Source organism: Schistocerca gregaria, chromosome 9, assembly GCF_023897955.1.
Source record: "Schistocerca gregaria isolate iqSchGreg1 chromosome 9, iqSchGreg1.2, whole genome shotgun sequence".
NCBI classification, from domain to species: Eukaryota; Metazoa; Arthropoda; class Insecta; order Orthoptera; family Acrididae; genus Schistocerca; species Schistocerca gregaria.
In genome coordinates, this window is record NC_064928.1 from 69,348,162 (window position 1) to 69,368,988 (window position 20,827).

Here is a 20,827-nt window from a genome sequence, read left to right on the forward strand (position 1 = left end):
TTACTCCTACTACCCTTCTTGAACACTGGTGCGACCTGCGCAATTTTCCAATCTGTAGGTACAGATCTATCGGTGAGCGAGCGGTTGTATATGAGTGCTAAGTAGGGAGCTATAGTATCAGCGTAATCTGAAAGGATCCTAATCGGTATACAATATGGACGTGAGGACTTGCCCGTATCAAGCGATTTGAGTTGCTTCGCAACCCCTAAGGTATCTACTTCTGAGAAACTCATGCTAGCAGATGTTCGTGTTTCAAATTCTGGAATATTCCATTCGTCTTCCCTGGTGAAGAAATTTCGGAAAACTGCGTTCAATAACTCCGCTTTAGCGGCACAGTCGTCGATAACAGTACCATCGGCACTGCGCAGCGAAGGTATTGACTGCGTCTTGCCGCTTGTGTACTTTACATACGACCAGAATTTCTTCGGATTTTCTAACAAATTTCGAGACAATGTTTCGTTGTGGAACCTATTAAAGGCATCTCGCATCGAAGTACGTGCCAAATTTCGCGCGTCTGTAAATTTTAGCCCATCTTCGGGATTTCGCGTTCTTCTGAACTTCGCATGCTTTTTTCGTTGCCTCTGCAACAGCGTTCGGAACTTTTTTGTGTACCATGGGGGATCCGTCCCATCTCTTACCAATTTATGAGGTATGAATATCTCAATTGCTGTTGCTACTATATCTTTGAATTTGAGCCACATCTCGTCTACATTCGCATAGTCAGTTCGGAAGGAATGGAAATTGTCTTTTAGGAAGGCTTCTAGTGGCACTTTATCCGCTTTTTTAAATAAAATTATTTTGGGTTTGTTTCTGATGGATTTGGAAGAAATGGTATTGAGCCTAGCTACAATGACCTTGTGATCACTAATCCCTGTATCAGTCATGATGCTCTCTATCAGCTCTGGATTGTTTGTGGCCAAGAGGTCAAGTGTGTTTTCGCAACCATTTACAATTCGCGTGGGTTCGTGGACTAACTGCTCGAAATAATTTTCGGAGAATGCATTTAGGACAATCTCGGAAGACGTTTTCTGCCTACCACCGGTTTTGAACAAGTATTTTTGCCAACATACCGAGGGTAGGTTGAAGTCCCCACCAACTATAACCGTATGAGTGGGGTATTTATTTGTTACGAGACTCAAACTTTCTCTGAACTGTTCCGCAACTGTATCATCGGAGTCTGGGGGTCGGTAGAAGGAGCCAATTATTAACTTAATTCGGCTGTTAAGTATAACCTCCACCCACACCAATTCGCACAGAGTATATACTTCGACTTCACTACAAGATAAACCACTACTGACAGACACAAACACTCCACCACCAATTCTGCCTAATCTATCTTTCCTGAACACCGTCTGAGACTTCGTAAAAATTTCTGCAGAACTTATTTCAGGCTTTAGCCAGCTTTCTGTACCTATAACGATATCAGCTTCTGTGCTTTCTATTAGCGCTTGAAGCTCAGGGACTTTTCTAGCGCAACTACAACAATTTACAACTATAATTCCGACTGTTCCTTGATCCAAGCACGTCCTGTAATTGCCAAGCACCCTTTGACATTGCAGCCCATCCCGCACTTTCCCGAGGCCTTCTAACCTAAACAACCGCCCAGTCCACGCCACACAGCCTCCGCTACCCGTGTAGCCGCCAGCTGAGTGTAGTGAACTCCTGACCTATTCAGCGGAACCCGAAACCCCACCACCCTATGGCGCAAGGCAAGGAATCTGCAGCCAGTACGGTCGCAAAACCGTCTGAGCCTCTGATTCAGACCCTCCACCCGGCTCTGCACCAAAGGTCCGCAGTCGGTTCTGTCAACGATGCTGCAGATGGTGAGCTCTGCCTTCATCTCGTAAGCAAGACCGGCAGCCTTCACCAAATCAGATAGCCGCTGGAATCCAGAGGGAATTTCCTCAGATCCAAAGCGACACACGTCATTAGTGCCGACATGTGCCACCACCTGCAGCTGGCTGCACCCTGTGCTCTTCATGGCATCCGGAAGGACCCTTTCCACATCAGGAATGACTCCTCCCGGAATGCACACGGAGTGCACACTGGATTTCTTCCCCTCCATTCTGAGTGTTGCATTTCTAACAATTTGAAAATATCACATACAGTGACAAAAGTTTACTGCTAAGTACTTCAGAAGAAATTAAAATCTATTCCCTTCACAAAAGTAATGCGTTACTGTTTTAAACGAACAACTTGAATTTAAAGACAAACATTTCTTTGAGCTTTTCGACGATCTGCTTTAGAATGTTCACTCTTCTGTCCTTCGTTTTTAAAATTATGATGACCTTTAGGAAATATTTTATCTTTTCTTTGTAGTTTTATTTCGCCAAACATTATTTTATGACTGACTATCTGTTTTTAGAATGTTTTCTTACATGCTTTAAGACTACTTCTTGCTAATTCACATCCCTTTATTTTTGACACTACAGCTCATAGTACTATAATTTTAAAGTCCTTCCATTTTCATTATTTTTATTTGTTTGTAAGACTGGCATGCAACATTAGACATAGCAGTGCTTTTTAAACATTGTCACATGTAAAAAAAATGGAATCTACATATGAACTTCATAGACAATATTTCATAATATGCACAACTACTGTGCCCTCTCGGCTTTTTATTTGTTTTGGTATTGATCTGTAAGAATTATTGCGTAATCTATGTAAATGGAAGTATCTTATTACACAAGTAAATCGTAACTGTGCAGCATGTACTATACATGTCAGTTAAACATTATTGCAGCCTACTAATTGAAAATCGTTTCAATAAAAACATGTTGCTGCTCAATAGTACATCGTCTGACGTGACAGTCTTTGACGTTCCAATTTCTTGACAACTTCGTTAGAAAGAAGCCTCCTGCCACATCTTTTGAACGGCGTCCAACTTCACCATGGCAGCCAGTGGTTCCAAATGGTTCACTAACAGGCCTTGAGAGGGCAACCCATGTACTGTCAAAGCGAAGTTCATTTATCCTACATGTTTAAATGTTTTTAACGCTTTTTAATTGACAATAGCTGTTAAATACACCAAGTTTAGTGTGTGTTTTTTTCCTTTCTTGACAATGTTCTTTTAACTAAGAAATTTTATGTTGTTATTCGACCTATAACCCATTGGTTAGTAATGACATCATTCCATCAGAAGTGGGCGGAGTCTCCATTATATCTAGTAAGATGTGCACTGGTTTCTCGAGTAGTGACTCTCCAGCAGAAGGAGGTTCTTATTCATTGGTAACTCATCTTTTTATACCTTTATAACTTTATCTATTTTCTTTGATGTATGTAGCCCTCTAATTACAGCTTTGTATACGACTTGTAGATCTGAAGATGACCACTTTAGTGGTCGAAACCGGTCACTGTAATAAATAAATTGTGATCAAGACTGTTTTTGATTGTAAATATTTATACACTTTGATCACTGTTCACTCCCACAATGTATTCAAAAGTAATGCAGGACATTTATGCTGAGCAACTATGTTTAAATTAAACCTCTTAATTAAAAACGACCCACCACAGATAATTCAAAAAATCACAATATTTAAAACAATACGTAAAGCATTAAAACAAATCAGTGTCCGTCGTAGAAGCCCGTTACTGAAAACTACTCCGAACTTTGCTGTGGCAGCTGAAGGGGTCGGTATGTATTACTCTCGGTTATCCACCAAAATAAGCTTCATAGACATGCTCCTTATACACACCTACAAGACTGTTTACGTACTTAAGTGTAGAGCTTCCCAGAAACACAAATACTTTAGGGATGCTTCAAAATAATCGTTTTATGCACATGCATTATAGAGCTTTCACAATAAATGCCTTCAGCAAATATTGTAACCCATGAAATCCTGGCCACTGCGAGAACAAAACTAGAAAATTCATTAAACAATTACGTTGAAAGGTCCTAATTCCAGCCTAACTGGGCTCCAGCTGTCCTACGTACACATATCACACTGTCCAGTCACATTAATATGGCCGCCTGTCAAAAGCGTGAAGAACCACCCTTTGGAGCGCACACCAATGCGTGGCGTGCAGGAAGTGGACCAGTGAGGTTCTGGAAGGTACCGACAGGGACATGGGGCCGTGTCGACTCCAGCTTGGCGGCCATCTCGGCTGACGACCGACAGTGTGAACAGCCCGATCGAGGTGATCCCACAGATTCTCGATTGGCTTTAAATCCGGGAAGTTTGGCGGCTTGAGAGTACGGTAGAATCAGTGTGGTGTCCTTTGAAGATCACACATACACGGTGAGCTGTCTGTAGCGTTGCCTTGTCCTACTGGTGAATGCAGTCATGTCGAGGTAAAAAAAACCGTGTAGGAGTGGACATTGTCCCCAAGGATAGACTCGTACTACCGTTGATCCCTTGTAGCTTTCAGAGTGACGAGATCACCCAGGGAATGTCATGAAAACATTCCCCATACCACAGCATTCCCTCCTGCAGCCTGGTCCATTCCAATGATTGCTGCACAGAATTCTACTGGGCTGTAGGGCCGTGGTCCATGGGACTCTTCTATCCCTGACGCTTCGTCCGAAGCTACGTTGAACATCTTCGGAGGTGCTCCTGATTGTGCTGTCTTGCCGACTGACGAGTCGGACGTCGAAGAGCGGCCTAAATACTGTGGAAAGTGGGCGTAGTCTGGATTTCACGTGATAGCAGAGATAAACCTTGTCAAGGATAAAATATAACTATTGATCATAGTGTGTCAAAGATAAAAACTTCTCATCGATTCTGTAGCAGCGCTGTCCATATATCGCTGAGTTTCATAGCTTCTTCTTTTCTGTTAAAATTATCCCCATAGTTTTTATATTTTGATGGCTTCTCTATGTAGCCATGCATAATAGTTCGTCATACTACACAAAACTTCAGTTTCCGGAACTTTCACAACGTGATCACCCGACAGAAAAACATGCTCCGCCACAGCTGACTTGTCTGTTTTCCCTAGTAGGCAAAGACATTTATGTTCCTTCTTTTGTGGTTGGCAGGAGAGGCAACACCGTGTTACTAGAGGAGGCCGAAAGGCACGCGATTTAGCTCACGCAGGCTGGCGTGAGATCTGGAACAGGACAAGGAAAATGGAACGGATGTAGCTGGTGGAATACTCAACTTTAATCCATTAATGATGAACGTCGCTCTTGATGGTACATAGTTCACAATATCAATAGTAACTGATAATGGCGCCTTGCTAGGTCGTAGCAAATGACGTAGCTGAAGGCTATGCTAAACTATCGTCTCGGCAAATGAGAACGTAAGTAGGCAGTGAACCATCGCTAGCAAAGTCGGCTGTACAACTGGGGCGAGTGCTAGGAAGTCTCTCTAGACCTGCCGTGTGGCGGCGTTCGGTCTGCAATCACCGATAATGGCGACACGCAGGTCCGATGCATACTACCGGACCGCAGCCGATTTAAAGGCTACCACCTAGCAAGTGTGGTGTCTGTCGGTGACACCACACCTTCAACGGTATATTCACACTTCTCTTTGTAGTTCCAATGTAGACCCTACTACATGTACACGGAATCTTGTATACACGACTAGCAGACAGAGGGGGACGTTTGTCTTTAAGGGAACGAAGTGCTTGGCCTATTTTCTTTGTTGGTCTGAAAATCGGTCGAACGTTATGTTTCCTTAAGATCTTGCCGATTTCATCCGTTACTTTTTTGATGAAGGATAGAGAAACCGTCTTCTCCCATCGCTGTGACCTGTCGTGTCCTTAGGCAAATGGTTCAAATGGCTCTGAGCACTATGGGACTTAACATCAGTGGTCATCAGTGTCGTAGAACTTAGAACTACTTAAACCTAACTAACCTAAGGACATCACACACATCCATGCCCGAGGCAGGATTCGAATCTGCGACCGTAGCGGTCACGTGATTCCAGACTGAAGCGCCTAGAACCGCTCGGCCACTCCTGCCGGCTGTTCTTAGGCCTTCTGTTATTCGCTCGCTCTATTTATTTCCTTACTAGAGTACCCATTCTTCTCAAAAGCCTGCTTTAGATGTTTTAACTCGACGTCCAGGTATTCCAGCACACAAATCCTTGTACCTCTGTCCACTATACTTTTAATTACACCTCTTTTCTGTTGTCGATGATGATTGGAATCCTTATGCAAGTATCCGTCGGTATGTGTAACCTTCCGAAAGACTATATTTCAAGCTGCTATCAGTCTGCCTCATAACGAAAACATCCATTTCCATGGTAAACTGGATTTTAGGATTTATACTATTTAAATAACAAAATAATTCGTCCAAAGCTTTCTTGCCATGTGACCAAACCACAAATGTATCATCCACGTATCGATACCATCGACATGGTTTCTTATTCGCTTTTTCTGGAACTAATTGTTCGAATTTTTCCATGTAAAAATTGTCGATCGTAGGACTTATTGCGTTACCCATGGCCACACCATCAACCTGCTCGTAAAACTCATCCTCCCACTGGAACTGACTACAGTTGAGACAGCGTCTGAAAAGAACAGTCAAATCTGCTATGTAAACTAGTTAAGCGGAATCATCGTAAATAAAGGCACTATGTCAAAATTAACAAGAATATCTTCAGGAGCCAAAGTTAGTCCTTTCAGTTTCTCAATGAAATGACAAGATGTCCGTCAGTCGACAAGACTCAGCACTACCAGGAGCACCTCCGAAGATGTCCAACGTAGCTTTGGATGAAACGTGAGGGGTACAAGAGTTCCATGAACCACGGCCATACAACCCGGAAGAATTCTCGGCATCTGAAACATCCGGTCATGAAAGCCTTCATTGTATGATTGCTGCAGAGCCACATATGCCAATGGCCAGCAGGTGGTAGATGGCATACTAAATCATCATAGGGAGAAAAGATGATAGAGCATAAAACTGAATTCATCTGAAAAGACTGTCTGTCACCACTCAGTCTACATCCAGTGCGAACTCCAGCTTTCACCACCTTTAAACAGCCGTCAGCATGAGTGCAGGCGCGTGCTGCAGAGACCCAAACGCAGCAGTGTTCACTGAACAGTCGTTGAGGAGACATTAAAGGTGGTCCATTGGTTCATCTGGGCAGTCAGTTGCTCAACTGTTGCACATCTCCAAAACCGTCAGTCACTCCTGTCAACTATAACCCATCGTGCACCACAGTTGCATTGATGTCGGTTTTGGATAGCGCCCCTTCTGCCATGCGCAGTATACTTTAACAACAGCAGCAGCAGTCTAATTCCTTTCAGAAATGGTTCCACTCTTGGCCAGAAATGATCATACCCTTTTGGACATGAGATGTACAGCGCCAATTCCACATTACAACAGCAACTGCACTTACTTCATCTCCACCTACACCATTCTCCGCAAGCCACCTAATGGTGTGTAGCGGAGGGTACTTTCGGTACCACTATCTGATCAACCCTGTTTCACTCGCGAATAGTGCGTAGCGAGAATGATTATCGGTAAGCCTCTGTATTGGCTCTAATTTCTCGAATTTCCTCCTCGTGATCAATACGTCAGATGTATGTGGGGGGAAGTAATATGTTGTATACTTCTTGAAAAGTGCTGTCCCGAAATTTCAATAGTAAGTCTCTCCTTGATGCACGACGTCTCTCTTGTAACGTCTGCCAGTGGAGATTGTTTAGCATCTCCGTAACACACTCTCGCCAGCTAAACGATCCCGTGACGAAATGCACAGCTCTTCGTTGGATCTTCTCTATCTCCTCTATCAATCCTACCTGACAGCGATCCCAGATAGATGAACAATACTTAAGAATCGAGCAAACAAGCGCCTTATAAGTCACTTCTGTCGTGGATGAGTTACATTTCCTTAAGATCCTTCCGATGAATGAGTCTGGTGGCCGGCCGCTGTGGTCAAGCGGTTCTAGGCGTTTCAGTCAGGAACCATGCTGCTGCTACGGTCGCAGGTTCGAATCGTGCGTCGGGCATGGATGTGTGTGATGTCCTTAGGTTAGTTAGGTTTCAGTAGTTCTAAGTTCTAGGGGACTGATGACCTCAAATTTTAAGTCCCGTAGTGCTTAGAGTCATTTTTGCCACTATCTTTTTTATATAGTCATTCTACTTAAGGTCGTTCTGGATAGTTACACCTAGTTATTTTACGACAGACGCTGTCTCCAGCTATTTTTCATCAGTAGTGTAGCTGTACAGTATTGGATATCTTTCCTATGAATGGGCAATATGTTACATTTATTTACGTTCAGAGTCAGCTGCCAGAGTCTGCACCACTCATCAATTCGCTGCAGGTCGTTCTGCAAATTCTTACTATCTTCTGGCGTTGCTACTTTGGTATGAACAACTGCATCATCTGCGAATAGCCTTAAAGAGCGTCTGACGCTTTCTACTAGATCATTTATATATACTGTAAATAGCAACGGCCCTATCACACATCCCTGTGGTGCTCAAGATATTACCTTCACATCTGTCGATTTACTTCCGTTAAGAGTTTTATATACCCTCCACTGATTGTGCTGCCGCCTGTTGTCTGTGAGTGGTTATTGCACGTTGATGTCCAAGTTACGTGGTGGTCACTTTAAGTTGACTGGAACGCGTGAAGCCACCAATACTTAAGATACCATGGAAATCCGAAGTCACCTTCAGTCCACATAAAATGTGTAACTATCTGGAGCAAGCCAGCCATCACACGACAGTGGAACACCCTTAATGTTCGACACATGCTCCGTAGACTCCACGTAACGGCAAACATGATTAGCACTCCTGCCGTTATGTATGGCTCTCATACCTCTTGCACCCGGAAAGACTTGCACTTCATACCTCTGAAACATAGGTGATCCCCTTAAACGACTGCTTAGCTGCCACAGTTGAGCAAATCCTCCATACACGTCCAACTTCCCAGCTGTAAATCGTTATCATCACAAAGAATTAGCACTCTGTTCTCTATTCAACACTTCTGAATGTGCACGGCTCATAGTCCAATTTCACAGTTGTCCACTAACACACAGCAGTAACTCACTCCTCTCACCAAAGCAGAGACGAGCCTACTTCCATCCCATGATTAGGTCAGATTAATACAAGTTTCTTAGGCAATCAATACGACACTTCACAATGATATATAATGTGTCAGTTTAGCAAATGTTTTCTTTACAAGAACTTAACTCAAATTTTTAATAATTGTGAAATTTTTAATTTATACCCGAAAATTCATCTACTGAGTAGGAGTTGTCATTCAGACATTCTTTTAATTTGTTGTAAATGCTGGTTGGCTATCTATCAGACTTTTTATTCTGTTTGGTAAGACTTCTATGGCAGTATAATTCACCCCATTGTATGCCTAGTTAGATTTAACCCAGAACAGTGAAGACAGCCTTTCTCCTGGTGTGGTCGCTCTGCACATTGTTATTGCTTTTGAATTGGAAAGGTGAGTTAATAAAACATTTCATATATATAAAAGCTACTGTGAATAACTCTAGTTCCTTAAATTTCTGCTAAATGACCTCGGGTGGGCTCCCACTATTATTCTGTTTACACGCTCATATGCAATGAATACATTTGTTCTCAAAGATGAAATGAAACGACCATGTGGAATTGAAGGCCGAGAGTCCCCACCTGAGGATGTTGGGCTGCCGAGTTGCCAGACTTTTCAGTTATTGCAACGTTGGGCGACTTGTTGGTGGTGAAATGATGATGAGATAACACGACATCCAGTCCCTGAGCAGAGAAAATCTCCGATCCCGCAGGAACCAAACTCGGACCCGCAGCATAGCAATCAGGCGCTCTGTCCGCTCAGCTACAGAGGCGAACTCTTAATAATGAATTTCTCCCAAATATTACGCCATATGGAAGCACTGAATCAAAAATAGGCATAGTAAACTCATTTATTGACGTGTTTATTGCCTAAATTAGCAATAACCCTAATAGCATAAGCAGCATATGTAAAACGTTTCAGAAGGTTATCAATCGGTTTCTTCAACTTCAAACCCTCCTCAATGCACACACTCAAAAAATTTATTCTTTCTTAGCTACAGACATCTGCTCAAAGCATATATTTATCAATGATGTTACTCCATTTACTGTACAGAACTGTATATACTGTGTTATCAAACTTTAGTTAGACTCCATTTACAGAGAACCTCTTAACAATTTTCTGAAAGCCATTATTTGCGATTTTTTCAGCTAATTCTTGTTTCTTGGGTGTGATGCCATACTTGTACCATCAGCAAAAAAGGAGTAGCTTTGCATCTTCATGAAAACAGAGTTGCAAGTCATTGATACACACTAAGAACAATAAGGGACTCAGGATTGAACCCTGTGGTACCCCATTCTTGAAGCCTGTCGAATGTTTCGTCTCCTCGGCAGTGGCGACGCTGGAGAGGGAGATGGTGTCCAGAGTGGCGCGCTGCCCCCGGCTGCTCCTGCCCGCCGACCTGCGCTGCAGTGAAGCCGAAAAGGATATCGTGGCTGAGGAGGTCCGCCGCTTCTACTTCGGCGACCGCCAGATCGGGCCCGAGACCGAGAAACAGTTCTACGACGTGAGTCCCCACGCCGTTTCCCACTCACTCACTTGCCTACTAGGCTTGTGCGAAGCCCACAGTCTCTCTCTTTGTGTATCTGCAATAAACGCTTTATTAGAATCAATCTTTTCTTGACATACAAGGTTATTATAAATGATTGGAGCGATTTAAGAGATTTTTTGCAGTTCTATTATTTGACACATTGTCACAGGGCTTTGCACACACATAAAAACTGAAAAAGTTCCTTTTTGCATATTACAAGTTCTCCATATGATTCCTCTTATTAATTCTTCAGGTATCAAGTCGATAACCAGGCCGGCCGATATGGCCGAGCGGTTCTAGGCGCTTCAATCTGGAACCGCGCGACCACTACGGTCGCAGATTCGAATCGTGCCTCGGTCATTGGAAGTGTGTGATGTCCTTGCGTTACTTAGGTTTAAGTAGTTCTAAGTTCTAGGACACTGATGACCTCAGATGTTAAGTCCCATAGTGCTCAGAGCCATTTGAACCATTTGTTAAGTCCCATAGTGCTCAGAGCCATTTGAGGGAACACGAAACTTTAAGTTTTGCTGTAATTGCAGACATCCAAATGCGAGAACCATAACGAACGCCTACCCTTTGCCAAACATTAGAAACCTAGAATTATTTAGGATAGTGTAAATATTTTCCAACAATGGTTTTAAGAGTGGTTGTCACCAAATTGATGTAGCAGTGCAGGATCGACACAAAACATCGTTTTCGGCACACATTGGACACTAGCAATCACAGGAATGCCATTCAGATTAAAAAAATGCACCTTCAACGGTTCAGAAATTGTTGGACAAAGTACTCAGAGATTTGAAACCTTGGCAGTGCTGAGTGTATCTCGATGACATAATCGTCTGTGGGAGTAATATGGAACAGCATATGCAGCGAACTTAATTATGTGTACAGGGAAGTCTAATTTTGTGGTAGAAGAGGTCATATCGTACGTAAAGGTGGGGTTAACACAGACCTAAAATTAATGATATATGCTCGTGAAAATCCTGCATCAGAATCTCCAAATGGGGTTGCAATCGTTCTTGGGACTCGCAAACTACACTACTGGCCATTAAAATTACAACACCAAGAAGAAATGCAGATAATAAAGAGGTATTCATTGGACAAATATATTATACTAGAACTGACACGTGATTACATTTTCACACATTTTGGATGCATAGACCTTGAGAAATCAGTACCCAGAACAATCACCTCTGGCCGTAATAACGGCCTTAATACGCCTCGGCATTGAGTCAAACAGAGCTTGGATGGCGTGTACAGGTATAGCTGCCCATGCAGCTTCAACACGATACCACAGTTCATCAATAGTAGTGACTGGCGTATTGTGACGAGCCATTTGCTCGGCCACCATTGACCAGATGTTTTCAGTTGGTGAGAGATCTGGAGAATGTGCTGTATCCAGAAAGGCCCGTACAGGACCTGCAACATGCGGTCGTGCATTGTCCTGCTGAAATGTGGGGTTTCACAGGGATCGTAACACATTTGAAATGTAACGTCCAATGTTCAAAGTGACGTCAATGCGAACAAGAGGCGACCGACGCGTGTAACCAATGGCACCCCATACCATCACGCTGGGTGAGCCAGTATGGCGACGACGAATACACGCTCCAATGTGCGTTCACCCCGATGTCGCCAAACATGGATGCAAGCATCGTGTTACTGTAAACAAAACCTGGATTCATTCGAAAAAAAGTGACGTTTTGCCATTCGTGTACCTAGATTCGTCGTTGAGTACACTATCGCAGGCGCTCCTGGCTGTGATGCAGCGTCAAGGGTAACTGAAGACATGGTCTCCGGGCTGATAGTCCACGCTGCTGCAAACGTCGTGGAAATGTTCCTGCAGATGGTTGTTGCTTGCATTCGTCTCCATCTGTTGACTCAGGGATCGAGACGTGGCTGCACGAACCGTTACAGCCATGCCTATAAGATGTCTGTCATTTCGATTGCTAGTGATACGAGGCGGATGGGATACAGCACGGCATTCCGTATTACCCTCCTGAACCCATCGATTCCATATTTTGCTAACAATCATTTGATCAAGCTGCACAAATAACGGGTGACGAATGTAAGCAGTATATTATGTAGTCACAGTTTTGTATGCAGAATGGGTTGCTATGCAAGAACTTAGGACCTACCGTCTACCGCTGTTAGTGATACCAGCGAAGTTAAGTATCATATTGCCGTCATGGAGGTTGCAGGTCTAGCAACAGAAGAGGAGCGGAAAGGTTCAAATGGTTCAAATGGCTCTGAGCACTATGGGACTCAACATCTGACTTCATCAGTCCCCTAGAACTTAGAGCTACTTAACCTAACTAACCTAAGGACATCACATACATCCATGCCCGAGGCAGGATTCGAACCTGCGATCGTAGCGGTCGCGCGGTTCCAAACTGAAGAGCCTAGATACGCTCGGCCACACAGGCCGGCCAACGGAAAGGTATTGGTGGAGGAAAAGCTAGGCAAACGTAAATCAGTATGTACAGAATTGCATGCAGCTAGGCAAACGTAAATCAGTATGTACAGAATTGCATGCAGTGTGCACAGAGAGCGGATTTGTGTAGAGCACGAGTACCATTGCAGAGATTGCCTGAAACATTAGCACTATTCGAATTTCTGTGGATTGATGTTTTAGGTCCATTCAATATAATACGTGTGGGGAATAAGTACGAGCTCACAATCATAGATAATTTTTCATTAAATGTATAAATGATCGCCACAGCAATAGTGGCACTAGTTCTTGTGAATAATTGGATATTGATGTTTGGGTGTGCCTAAAACAATCATAACAGACCAGGGAACGAACTTTATGTCAGATCTATTCAAGAGATTGTGTAAGTCATTGAATGTGAAGAAGGACGAGTCCTCACCATCCACAAACCACCGGAAGAACTGAAAAAGTGCATAGTACAATCGGGAAAGTGCTTTGATACTATGTTGACTCTTGTCATACCAACTGGGATGTCTATTTGAATTACGTTGTCTCATAACTGAGAGGAGTACACAAATTCAGGATTACCGTCGTATGAAACAGTATATAGTCGTGAAATGCCATTACCGTTTCATATACTGAAATTGAAGACTGGAGAGTCTGTTAAGGGGTTTGCTAGAGTGATTTGGGAATTTTGGAAAATAGTATGGAGGGCAAATACACGAGCACGGGAGAAACGGGAAAAACAATGGACCATACGAAAGAATACCACAGTGTAAGGTTAGTTAGTGTGCGATGCTATCGACTTCATATACATCGAAGGGATAGACAAGATTTTTGCAAAGTGTCATGAGCCTTATACAGTCGCAGAGTTACGTCGTCATAAAAGTCGAGATTCAATCGCAGACGCGATCGATAGTTGTGCAAGTAGTGCAGTTACAAGCTTTTCAAGGGAGACCGGAAGTTATTCCAGGGATAGGGGAAGCAGACCAGAAATGGAGGGTGAGGAGAAAGGTGAAGAGGTTGTGAGTGAAATGGTAATGAGGAACCGATATCGATTAAGGCCTACGAGATATTCATTTAATTTTTTTAGGTTAGGTACAGATTTAATGAAATCAGTAAAGCAGCTGTGGAGCAGCAATGAATTCGAGAGGGAGGAAAGTAACAGGATTCCTGGTGCAGAGAACGCGGGACAATGCGGTATGCCAGAGCTGCAGAAGGGGCAGTTAATGAGAATATCAAGGGACTACAAGCCGAAGCAGATATCTTAGATACGGAAGTAGTAGCGACAAAATGGTTGCAGTGCATAGAAAAGAGTGTTTGGGAAGCACAAGCGGAAAGCAACAGAACTACAGGAGGAGATGCAGCAGCTGCAAGAGGTCAGCCAGCGGTGAACTTGCTGTCACCAGAGCAGTATTTAGAGGGTCTAAGGAAAGTACACAAGCAACTACCACTGAGGTGGTTTTAAAACTTGATCACAAATACTTAACCTTTTATTTCAAGGCAGCCATACTATTGGCGAAAACTGATGGAGTGAAAGTTTATATTTTCGTTTCTATACCAGTAGTGGACAAACAAGTGTGCTATGAGTGCTACATAGCTCATGCGTATCTTGTCATGTGGGGGATATTGAAAAAATCAGTAAGAGTCAAAACGCAGAGTTTTCTATTAATCGCAAAAAACAAAGGAAGACATGTAGAAATAGAGAAAGCAAAGTTGCAAAAATGTCACCGAGGAGAAATCACAGTCCGTCCGAATATTTTAAAAAGGGTGAGGCAGGATTCCTGCACAGTGAATTTGCTAATGGGACATAAGGAGGTAAGAGAATGTAATAACGATGTGCTCTAGCTGGAATTGTACTTTCAGCAGGTCAGAAAGCATTGGTTGTACTTTCCCTTTGACGAGAGGATAGTAGTGACTAGTTGTTTAGAGCAAGGGGATGCTTACACCAGCAAAGAGGCTAGCATTAAATGGGAGTGGTTTGACATGAAATGGAACGGCGTGGAAAATGGAGCGTACTTTCCGTCTGCCTGCCATAATTTCAGGGTTAACACGTCAGAATATATTGCAGCCACGTTTGTATTGGCCAGAAGAGCCCTTGGAAGTGCTGTCTGCCGCAAATGTAACCATCTTAATTCACGCTCTAAGGCCGGAATTAACGCAGACTATAAACATGCTTTTGAACCAGCTGGAGGTACGAGTCTCCCTGGAACCATTATTGCAGCATGTTAATTGATACCGGGAACATCACTACTGGAAGTAGACAACATTGACTATTGTCATATCAACCACCACAGCTGTACTTGTTCTGCTAAGCGTAGTCCTTATTTTGATGCGTAGAAGATGAATCAAAAGAGTGAGTTCGGTCCAATTGTCACTCAGATTCCAGTGAATTGGATACCCCAAGCATAAAAGGAGCAGAAGGAAGTTGAATGCACGAGGGGTTAGTACATGAGCTTGATCCATAACGACAGTACAATACAGTATGAGATCCTCAGAAAATAATAATTATACTATATCAACAAAAGACAACTGCAGTACATCTACATCTACATCCATACTCTGCAAGCCACCTGACGGTGTGTGGTGGTGGGTACCCTGAGTACCTCTATCGGTTCGCCCTTCTAGTCCACTCTTGTATTGTTCTTGTAAAGAAGGATTGTCGGTATGCTTCTGTGTGGGCTCTAATCTCTCTGATTTTATCCTCATGGTCTCTTCGCGAAATATACGTAGGTGGGAGCAATATACTGATTGACTCTTCGGTGAAGGTATGTTCTCGAAACTTCAACAAAAGCCCGTACCGAGCTACTGAGCGTCTCTCCTGCAGAGTCTTCCACTGTAGTTTATCTATCACCTCCGTAACGCTTTCGCGATTACTAAATGATCCTGTAACGAAGCGCACTGCTCTCCTTTGGATCTTCTCTATCTCTTCTATCAAGCCTGTCTGGTACGGATCCCACACTGCTGAGTACTATTCAAGCAGTGGGCGAACAAGCGTACTGTAACCTACTTCCTTTGTTTTCGAATTGCATTTATCATGTACAAAAAACTAACAAAAAATATCCACCAATATTTGGACAGGGGCATGAATAAATAAGTTAAAGTGAAATGCATTTTGGAGACGAGCCGAGCACGTGGTTAATGGCATCAGAAAACTCCACTTAAGAAGAGAATAGCGAGCTTCAGCACAGAAAGGGATGAGGCCAGACCAATACATTACTTTTTTAACGTAAATGCAGCCGGGTACAAGGGTAAGTGGCTGCACGGCATTAAAAGGGCTAGGCTGCGACCCACAAACAAAAATAAAATTCAGCCCTGCAGAGATGGCGATTGGCTGAAGCCATACTGGGCGATGCAGAAGTGACGCGGTGGGGAGATCCCCATTATATAAAAGCATTTTGAGAACTAAAATTTCTATATATATCTCTCGCCTCGCGACGGGCCGCACAAGTGTGTGGAAAATAGCGAGGGCATGGAGAGCTTTGCTTTCTGCGAAGTGTGAACGATACGCTTTACGTATCACGGCGACAGACAGCAAAGAGGTAGTTAATTATTCCTGCAGGAATTTTTGCAGGCAAAGAAATTGTGCACGTCGCTCCAAACGTCAGCGAGAGAGCAATAGCCATTATTTCGACTAGGGAAAAATTAACGTTCTACAGAATGCCGGAAAGTCGAGACTGAATGAATTCAGCAGAGTAGGGAATCGGCGTTTCCGATCCAACTCAGAGACAGCGTCGTTGCAGATGCCGCTTGGTAAAATACAATCACGCGTTAGGCCACAGTAAATGTTGAGTCGAGATTTTGCTCACTCCAACTTGAGTATGCCTTGACCATTAAATATCAAAAGCTAGGATACTAACCTACCTGCATATTGAGTACATCAGAGTTTTTTCATTGGTTCAAGAAGTAAATTTATTCTCCGCCAACTCAGTGCATTGACCACCTAAGAAATCGTAGATGTACCTGAGCTGATGAAGATTTTAATCATTCTTTCCTGTCATAAATATTTTTTCATGTGTAGAGATAACGATTTTAATGATCGTCAATTCAATATGTCCAAGAGTTAAATGTTTTGTTATTGAGTGTTGAAAGTAATTGAACATGATTACCGTGTGTCGCTTGACCCCTGAAAGCACAGTTGATCAATTAAATGTAGAAAAAAAGAGAATAGTTGTTTTGTATTTCTAGAATAGATCCCAAACTTTCACTTTTATTAATTCATGCATTCTAGTTACGTGACATTTCTCATGAATTTTGTTATGATCCGCACTTGATATTAGATGCATTACAGGGCAATATTTATATATAATGTCTGTTTAACACCCTGGGGTTGAGAAGACAGTTCAGATGTTTTGTCCATTTGCGCACTAAGTGGTAAGCTAAGTTTGCACACTTTAGTCCACTCGTTGTGCAGATACAAAGTCCGGGCAACCTCACAAAGTGATAGGATTAAGGAAACGATTTGTAGTATAATCCTTAAGAGGCGAAACAGGGTCAGAAGGGCCAGTCGCCAGGAACTGTAGTGCAAAGGATCTACATCAACATATATACTCCGCTAGCCACCAAGCGATGTGTGTGATATCCCCCTCCCCTCTCTGTTCCACTCGCAGATCGCGCGAGGGAAAACGACTGTCTGAACGCCTCAGTACGAGCTCTAATTTCCCTCACAATTGAATGATGATCATTAAGTGATTTGAAAGTTGGTGGTAATAATATATGCTCTACATCCTTGTCGAAGATCGGATTTCGGAATTTAGAGAGCAGCCCCTTCTGTTTAGCGCGTCGTTTATCTGCAAGAGTGTCCCACTTCAAACTTTCTATGAGATTTGTAACGCTGCTACACCAGTCACAAATCTTGCCACTCTTCTTTGGACCTTCTCAATCTCTCGAATCAGACCCAACTGGCAAGGGTCCCATACGGACGAAAAATACTCTAAGACTGGACGAACTAAAGTATTGTAAGCTAGTTCGTTTGTTGAAGAACTGCATCGCTTCAGGATTCTACCAATAAACCTCAGTGTAGAGTTCGCCTTACCCGTTACTTGTGTAATCTGATCATTCCATTTGAGATCATTTCGAATAGTCACACCCGGACACTTGACGCATGTTACCGCTTTCAAAGACTGGGCATTTATTTAGTACTCGTTCATTAATGGGGATTTTCGCCTTGTTATACGCAGTAGGTTTGACTTACTAATATTGAGAGATAACAGCAAGTCATTACACCACGCATTTATTTTCTGCAAATCCTCATTGATTTGTTCACAATTTTCGTGTGATACTACTTTGCTGTAGACTACAGCATCATCGGCAAACAGTCTAAGGCCGCTGTTAATACCATCAACCAGACCGTTTATGTAAATCGTAAAAAGCAGAGGACCTATTACGCTCCCTTGGGGTACACTTGACGTTATGCTTGTTTCTGTTGAAGTCACTCCATTCACGACGACATACTGCTGCCTGTCTGTTAGAAAACTTTCTATCCAACCGCATACGTCATCGGATAGACCGTAAGCGGGCACTTTTTGGAGCAAGCGACAGTGCGGAACTGAGTCGAACGCCTTTCGAAAGTCGAGGAATATGGCATCAACCTGGTAGCCGGTATCTAGAGCCTGATGTCTATCATGCACAAAGAGAGTGACGTGTGTCTCGCATGGCCGCTGTTTCCTAAAACCGTGCTGGTTTCTGCAGATGAGCTTCTCAGAGTTTAGAAAGGTCATTATGTCTGAACACAAAATATGTTACATGATGCTACAACAAATCGATGTCAGTGAAACTGGGCGGTAATTATGTGCACCCGATTTTCTACCCTTTTTGTAGATTGCTGTGGTCTGGGCCTCCGCTGCACTGTTTGGTCGACGCAAGGAACCGTGTCTTGATAAAAAGGAGGTAAATGTAGCATATTGACTGTATGCGGTCAAAAAATACGCCAGAGCAGTAGTGCTTTGCAACAGAGCCAGTGACAGCAGTCGAGACTGTTACGCATTACGAAGCAAAACACGGCAGACCGACTGTGCCAGCTCGGTGCGGTGTGGCAACAGCCGACGCTGCAGTACGCTAGCCGAAGAAAGGGACCCTTTCCTCACCTGCGACTTCAGAAGTATTTATAATACGTGCCTTAAACCCTAAACCAACATAGTCTGGAGTGTATAAGTATTCAGCCGTTCGTGTGCTGAATCATTCTCGTCTCTATATCACTGTCTACACCACAAGCCTGTGGGGCCCGGAGCGACATCTCAGAATGCAGTACGGGTTCCGCTGCTCAACCGGGAGACAGAGCGACCTGCTCTGACTCACAGGATAGCCGCTGATTGGCTGGGCTAAGTTCACGGCCATTGTCAGCTCTCCGCCGCACGGTCGCAGCCGGAGACGTCGCTAGCAGCAGAATTCGAGTGATGCTACCCTCGGCTCCCCTCTTTGTGTGTCAGCAATGCCGAGTGTCTGTTGTTTAACATGAGAGACAACTGGATGCCTCCACCAAGCTGTTCCTGATGTACGCTGGTCAGGGTCCACAATAAATAAATTAATTGAAAAAATCTACTTTCTTCCTCAAGTCTCATTTCACTCTCCATGAGTAACAGTCTAAAGGTCATTCCACAACACTGAACACTTTGATCGCTTTCGGTTCCAGTTGCATATGTTTTGCAGTTTTCCTCCTTATAGCCAGATGGCGCTTGTAACACCTCGGTTCAGTTTACAGGGATAAAAGCTACAGAAAGAATAATTTAAAATTAAGAATAGAATTTTTAGAGGGGAAAATAGTGTAGAATCAGAGTCCGGTAATTGCAGGTGAAAATTATAGTATACCAGCAAATAGTTTAACGTCTAAGTAAAGCAAAGCCACGGAGGCTCCGTCATGGAGAAGGCAGTGACGTTAAACTCTTATGATGAATGACATATAAAAAGGCCTGATCGTCATTATTGCCGCCTTTTTTCCTTGATTATTTCGTCATCGAGACAATAATTAGATTGGGCTTTATCGTGTTAATATTTACGATAGACTGTTAGAATATTACGGAGATTAAAAGTGATGTAGTGTACGATCTCTGATTGTTGGTAGCAACGGAGTATTAAGGGGATTTTATGACTTTGGTGCTAGATTAGAACTTTACGGACATACAGACGATAGGAACTCTAATTATCCGCTGATACGAGTGAATTCACAGGTACCGGTATTCAGATTTTAACGTGTGGACTTTTGAAAGTCTCGTGTGCCGTTAGTTGCGAATCTGGACGTAGAGCGCGTGCAAATCGGCATTTGCGGACTATTTAGATTCGTCCAGGTTAGGAACCTTTTAAATAGACCATCATCCATCATCATCTTAATCCTTGAATATAGAGTGAAAGTGAAATACAAGAGTGTTGTACTTATTTCATTTACCTAGTACTAATCAGTGAAGGTATTACTGAACCAAAGCTATTCAGCAGTAAGTAAGCACCATCTAGCGGAAAGCGTAGGCATTAACTAACACGCTAACTGAAGTGAACGTTTACGTGTCTTACGGACTGCTTAATATGAACTTTTGTTAGTCTTTGTCGTCCCCACTCCCTCCGAAAGGTGGCGCAGGATGTCTTAATCATAAAAGGGCAGAGTTTTAACCGGCAAATTACTAAATAAAAGCGATATTTACAAGACTCGCAGTAATAGCAAAACACAAGGCCCGCACCTCATCGGAGAGTCGTCGCTGTCACGTCGGGAAGTAAAGCCGGAAAACCTACCGGAGATACGTATCTACGAGCAGACGTCGACGTGGAGTACCTAAAAAGGGAACCACAATAGAGTTGGGGATGCTTCACGCTGTATAAGAACTGTGCATAACAGGAAAAAAATTCAGTGGTATGTCGATTTAGTGCCTCAAAAACAAGGAGATTGAATTATTACCAAGGAATTAGTAGGTCAAAAAATTTTTGTCATTGTAAACT

General features: G+C 43.2%; 1 protein-coding gene across 1 annotated transcript in view; it reads left to right on the forward strand.

The window, feature by feature from the left end:
- The window catches only part of LOC126291637 (juvenile hormone esterase-like), a 156,306-nt gene that overhangs the window by 103,614 nt on the left and 31,865 nt on the right, over window positions 1-20,827 (forward strand). The window contains exon 7 of the mRNA XM_049985206.1: window positions 10,280-10,452. Within this exon, the coding sequence (XP_049841163.1) occupies window positions 10,280-10,452 (173 nt within the window). The remainder of the gene's footprint in view (window positions 1-10,279; window positions 10,453-20,827) is intronic.